General features: G+C 33.4%; 1 protein-coding gene across 1 annotated transcript; it reads left to right on the forward strand.

Moving 5' to 3' along the window:
• Positions 1 to 214: 214 nt before the first annotated feature.
• Positions 215 to 4,382, forward strand: LOC145277927 (deoxycytidylate deaminase-like). The gene has a single exon (XM_080130006.1). It carries the CDS (start codon positions 609 to 611, stop codon positions 1,296 to 1,298), a length of 690 nt encoding a protein of 229 aa, XP_079986132.1. The 5' UTR covers positions 215 to 608; the 3' UTR covers positions 1,299 to 4,382.
• The last annotated feature ends 451 nt before the right edge of the window (positions 4,383 to 4,833 follow it).

Consider the following 4,833-nt stretch of genomic DNA (forward strand, 5'->3'; position numbering starts at 1 on the left):
TGCCAACATCAACGTGAAAGAGTCCGCTGTGGAATTTCCGCAGGTCCTCCCGCTAGTGAAAACAATTTTCGTAGACAATTAGCGAAAATTGAGTTTTGCTATATTGGTCTAAGATGTCATAAAATAATTACCTCCCTTGCTGCGATTCGAACTCTCCAGATTTTGGGGGGCTTTTTGTGTGTGTTTTTTTTTGTTTTTTTTAACAAAACTCAGTTTTCACTAATTGTCTTTGAAAATTATTTTTATTAATAATTAATTTTCTACCTTATCGTTTTTCGTAATTGTTGGATATGTTCATTACTGTGACATGACAAATAGATACCATTGGCTTTACTTGAAATTCAATATTTCAATTTTCAAATTTCGCTCTTGTAACAAAGAAGCACTAAATAATTATAACGTGTCCTTTAATAATTACGATCGAATTAAATATTTTTGTAAAATTGCAAAAATTGGAGCCAAATCAAACTGCTTTTATAAAAACAGAAAAAAAAAACAAGCCAAATTTACTAAATTTAGCCTAAAAAAGGCCAGATGCCTAAATTTAGCCTAAAAAGGCCAATTTCGCAACCCTGTCAGGAAGTAGCAAATCTTGTCAGTCATCAAACATGGCAGAGGTGTTGGAAGGAGCATGTAGTAGTAATAATACAAGCATTAGCGCTAAGCGCAAGGACTACCTTGAATGGGACGATTACTTTATGTCGGTGGCCTTTCTCTCAGCCCAACGCAGCAAGGACCCCAGAACCCAAGTTGGGGCCTGTATAGTAAATCAAGACGAACGAATCGTCGGTATCGGTTATAATGGCATGCCGCGTGGTTGTAGCGACGATACGTTCCCCTGGACGAGTGTAAACGCGAACCCAAATGAGGGCCACGACGAGGAGTTGAACGACAAACATCTTTACGTTTGCCATGCCGAATTAAATGCTATTATAAACAAAAATTCCGTTGACGTGCGCGACTGTAAAATTTACGTGGCTCTTTTCCCTTGCAACGAATGTGCTAAAGTTATCATTCAATCCGGCATTCGGGAAGTGATTTACTATTCGGATAAATATCGCGACAAAACAAAATTCAAAGCATCCAGGAAAATGTTGGACGCTGCTAAAGTTAAATGTCGACAGTTTATACCCAAGCAAAAGCAAATTGTCATCGATTTTGATTCTATTAATCAATACAAAAGTTCCGAAAATAACAATAACAATCTCATTGATGACAAAAACAATGTTTCGTCGTCGCTCGCTCTTTCCAACAGCCTTCACGAAAAGTTTTCTGCGGTTGAAATAGCGGGAAAATAACTGAAACAGATGACAAAAAAAAAAAAAACCGTGTTTTTGTTTACTTCCGTTTTCTGCTTAAATGCCCCGAGAAAGTCCCTTCTGATGTTTGGTAAACATTTCTCAAAAAGGGACTTTTTCAGGCCATCCATCGTGAAGCTGAACTTTCAGGGGAAAACGTTAGTAAACAAAGACATAACTTGAGCAAAAAGAAAAAAAAAACACTTCATAAATAATTCGGTGCCTTAAAAAGAATGACTCTTTTAAATCTTTATTTCAGGTTATTTTTATGACGTTTTTAAAATTTCAGAATTTTGACTTTTTAGGGGTTTCAGTTTTTTCGTTTTTTTTTTTGTTTTTTTTTGTACTTTTTCTTTTTAATTTTCACTCAACTTGTTAATTTGTTTCTACGCATTTAATTTCTAGTTATGTGATTTTTAGCCCCTCCCCTTTTTAACATATTCAAACTTTTTCAATCAATTTAATTCTATGCAGAAGAAAAGTCGGTACTAGTGCACTTATTGATCCGTGCTGAAATAATAACGTTATTTAAAAAGACATTCTTAACATGGGGAGGGTGTTTTGTACCTATTCTATACTTTAACCTTACAATTGAATAATTGGCCTTCGGGACAAGATCAAAGTGTAGTATCTGGTCTTCAGATGCTGCACTTCTATTTCTTGTTCTCTTTCGGTGGAGGAGAAATCCTTCACGACTGAGACAATTTTTATTTTTGTACCTTTTCTCCACGTTAAAAAACGACCCTGGTGTCTAACTCTGTCCCGTGGGGAGGCATAGTAAATAGGTACAATTGAATAAAAAAAAAAATATATTAAACTTGGAAATACGATAAAAAAAAAAAAAATAAAAAATAGCGCGGATCAGTAAGTGCACTAGCACCGAAAAGTCGATATTAATAGTATTTCTCGACTGTTAACTTTCTTATAGATAAGAGTCTAGAAATCGTAATAATAAAAAAAAAATGAATTTTGTTTAATTTTAAATTTGAGCGATTATCGAGGATTCAAATGACTTCAATGAAATTTTTTTTGTTCGAACTTGACACTATTTTTGTTTTAAAATAAATAAACACTTTAAAATAAGTGAAAACAATAGGCATTTTTCAATATAGCCAACAAAACTGTGACATTTATTGGGTGGAGTTTTATCAGTATTTTGTTTAATTTTTGAACGATTATCGAAACTTCCTAGATGACCGTCTAATGTCAGCCATTTTTTTTTTTTTTTGTTCTAGGTCAAGACTCTACACTGCTCGTGTTTTAAATCGTATTTCCAAGTTTAATTAAAGTTTTATGGGGTTTGTATTACTGTACACATAGATTCGAAAAAGTTGTCAAAAAAACAAATATATAACAAATAAATGTTATCAAAGGCAAGATAAGTTACTTTTCTACCAAACTGGATATATTTTTTTTATATTTTTTTTCGTGTTTTTATTCAATGTAACATGATTATTCAGCTCGAAAATCATACAGTGTTTACCGATTTATTGGAAAATTCAAGATGGCGCCTGACTCTCTCTTTAACACGGTAAGTTGTGGAAAAGGTATTATAAATAAAAGAAACTAGACAAAATACTATTAAAAACCCGCTCAATATATGTTACCGCGCGACATAGGTTGACATATATTCGGCAGGGTTTTAATAGTATTGTCTAGTTTTTTATTTATAACACCTTTTCCACAACTTACCGTGTTAAGACGGTCTTGGTTAAAGAGAGTCAGGAGGCGCCATCTTGAATTTTCCAATACATCGGTAACTGTATGGTTTTTGAGCTGAATAAACATGTTACATTGATTAAAAACACGAAAAATATATCCAGTTTGGTAGAAAAGTAACTTATCTTGCCTTTGATAACATTTATTTGTCATATTTGTTTTTTGACAACTTTTTTGAATCTGTGTACAGTAATACAAACCCTTTGTTTTTTTTTTGTTTTTTTTTCAATTGTATAGTTCAGTTAAAAATGACTTTTTAAATAATAACGTTATTATTTCAGCACGGATCAATAAGTAGTGCAGTAGTACTGGGCACTTTTTACTGAGTGTGAACCCAAGCAAAAATTTTGTTTTTGCTTAAGTACGCATGCGCGCAATCGTAAGTCTGCGGCCAAAAAAAAAAGGTCAAATACACATTGAACACAACAGCGATTTTCTGTAGATGTACCAACAAGTTGAGATTTTTTTTATCCAAAAAGTGAAAGAAATGTGAAATGAAAAAAGTTCCGAGAGATAAAATCGCTGTTGAGGTCAATGTGTTCAATGTGTATTTGACTTTTTTTTTGGCCGCAGACTTACAATGGGAACTTGTGCAGTTTGGCCACCACGAGGAATACAAACTTAAAATATATTAAACTGTTTCTTCTTCATTAAATTGATAGATGAAGTATAGTTAATCCCCACCTACCTCATGTTAAATAACACAAAAGTAAACTTTGTGACACAACAGAAAATAAGCTTTTAATTTATAGCTTTAGCAGTATTTGGCGAGTTCCGAGAGATAAAATCGCTGTTGAGGTCAATGTGTTCAATGTGTATTTGACTTTTTTTTTGGCCGCAGACTTACGATTGCGCGCATGCGTACTTAAGCAAAAAAAAAATTTTTGCTTGGGTCCACACTCAGTAAAAAGTGCCCAGTACTGCAGTACTGCACTACTACCAAAATAAGTTAAAGTACAAAAACCTTATCCAGATAGAAGGTTATTGTTTGTTTATTTTCATTTTTAGGCCACTTTTGGGTTTTGTTGGCTACTGGAAAATGCCCCCTAAACCTATTCAGGTAAGCGGTAGAGTAACTTATCATGCCTTTGGTAACATTTTATTCGTATTTTTACAATAGCCAACAAAAAAAAAAAAAAAAAAGATGAAAAAATAAGTTCGGCGCGGACAAGTTATGTGTGGTTGAACATATTTTAAAGTGTTTATCTACTTTGAAACGCAGGTAGTTAAAGCAAGAAAAATATAGCTGAAATTAGATGGTCGTTTGGGGAGTCCCGATTTACTGCTCAAAAAGTCGAAAATGAAACAAACTACATATACTCATCCAATAAATGTCACCAATCGTGTGAAAATGTTTTGTCAATATTTTGGGTATTTATTTATTTTATTTATTTTTTTTTAATTGCAGCAGCATTCACCGTTAAATTAATGACTTTTATAGGGTTTTCTAGTATGCTGAAAATGAATATCGCATTTAAATTTGGACAGGCACATAGCTTTTTGGCTTTGGGTATCCATTGTTTTCGCTGGTGGTCGTGTTTTTCCCAACTGAACAAGTACTAATGCGCATGTGTGTTACAAAACCGTCTTCTTCCCCATGTTATGGCGACGGCCTCTGATATTCATTTGTTTTATTGGAAAAAATGTCTTAATATCCAGAAAATTACTTGTCAGTAGAAAATCTGAATGTGATATTCGTTTTCAGCAAACCTGAAATGTCATTTTAAAGGTGAGTGTTGAGATTTTTGAGCGATTATCAAGGATCCACATGGCTATAACAAAATTGCAGTAATCTTGACTAAAGTTGTCCGCAAAA

The sequence above is a fragment of the Euprymna scolopes genome, chromosome 1 (genome assembly GCF_053919585.1).
Source record: "Euprymna scolopes isolate OS-2025 chromosome 1, ASM5391958v1, whole genome shotgun sequence".
NCBI lineage: Eukaryota > Metazoa > Mollusca > Cephalopoda > Sepiida > Sepiolidae > Euprymna > Euprymna scolopes.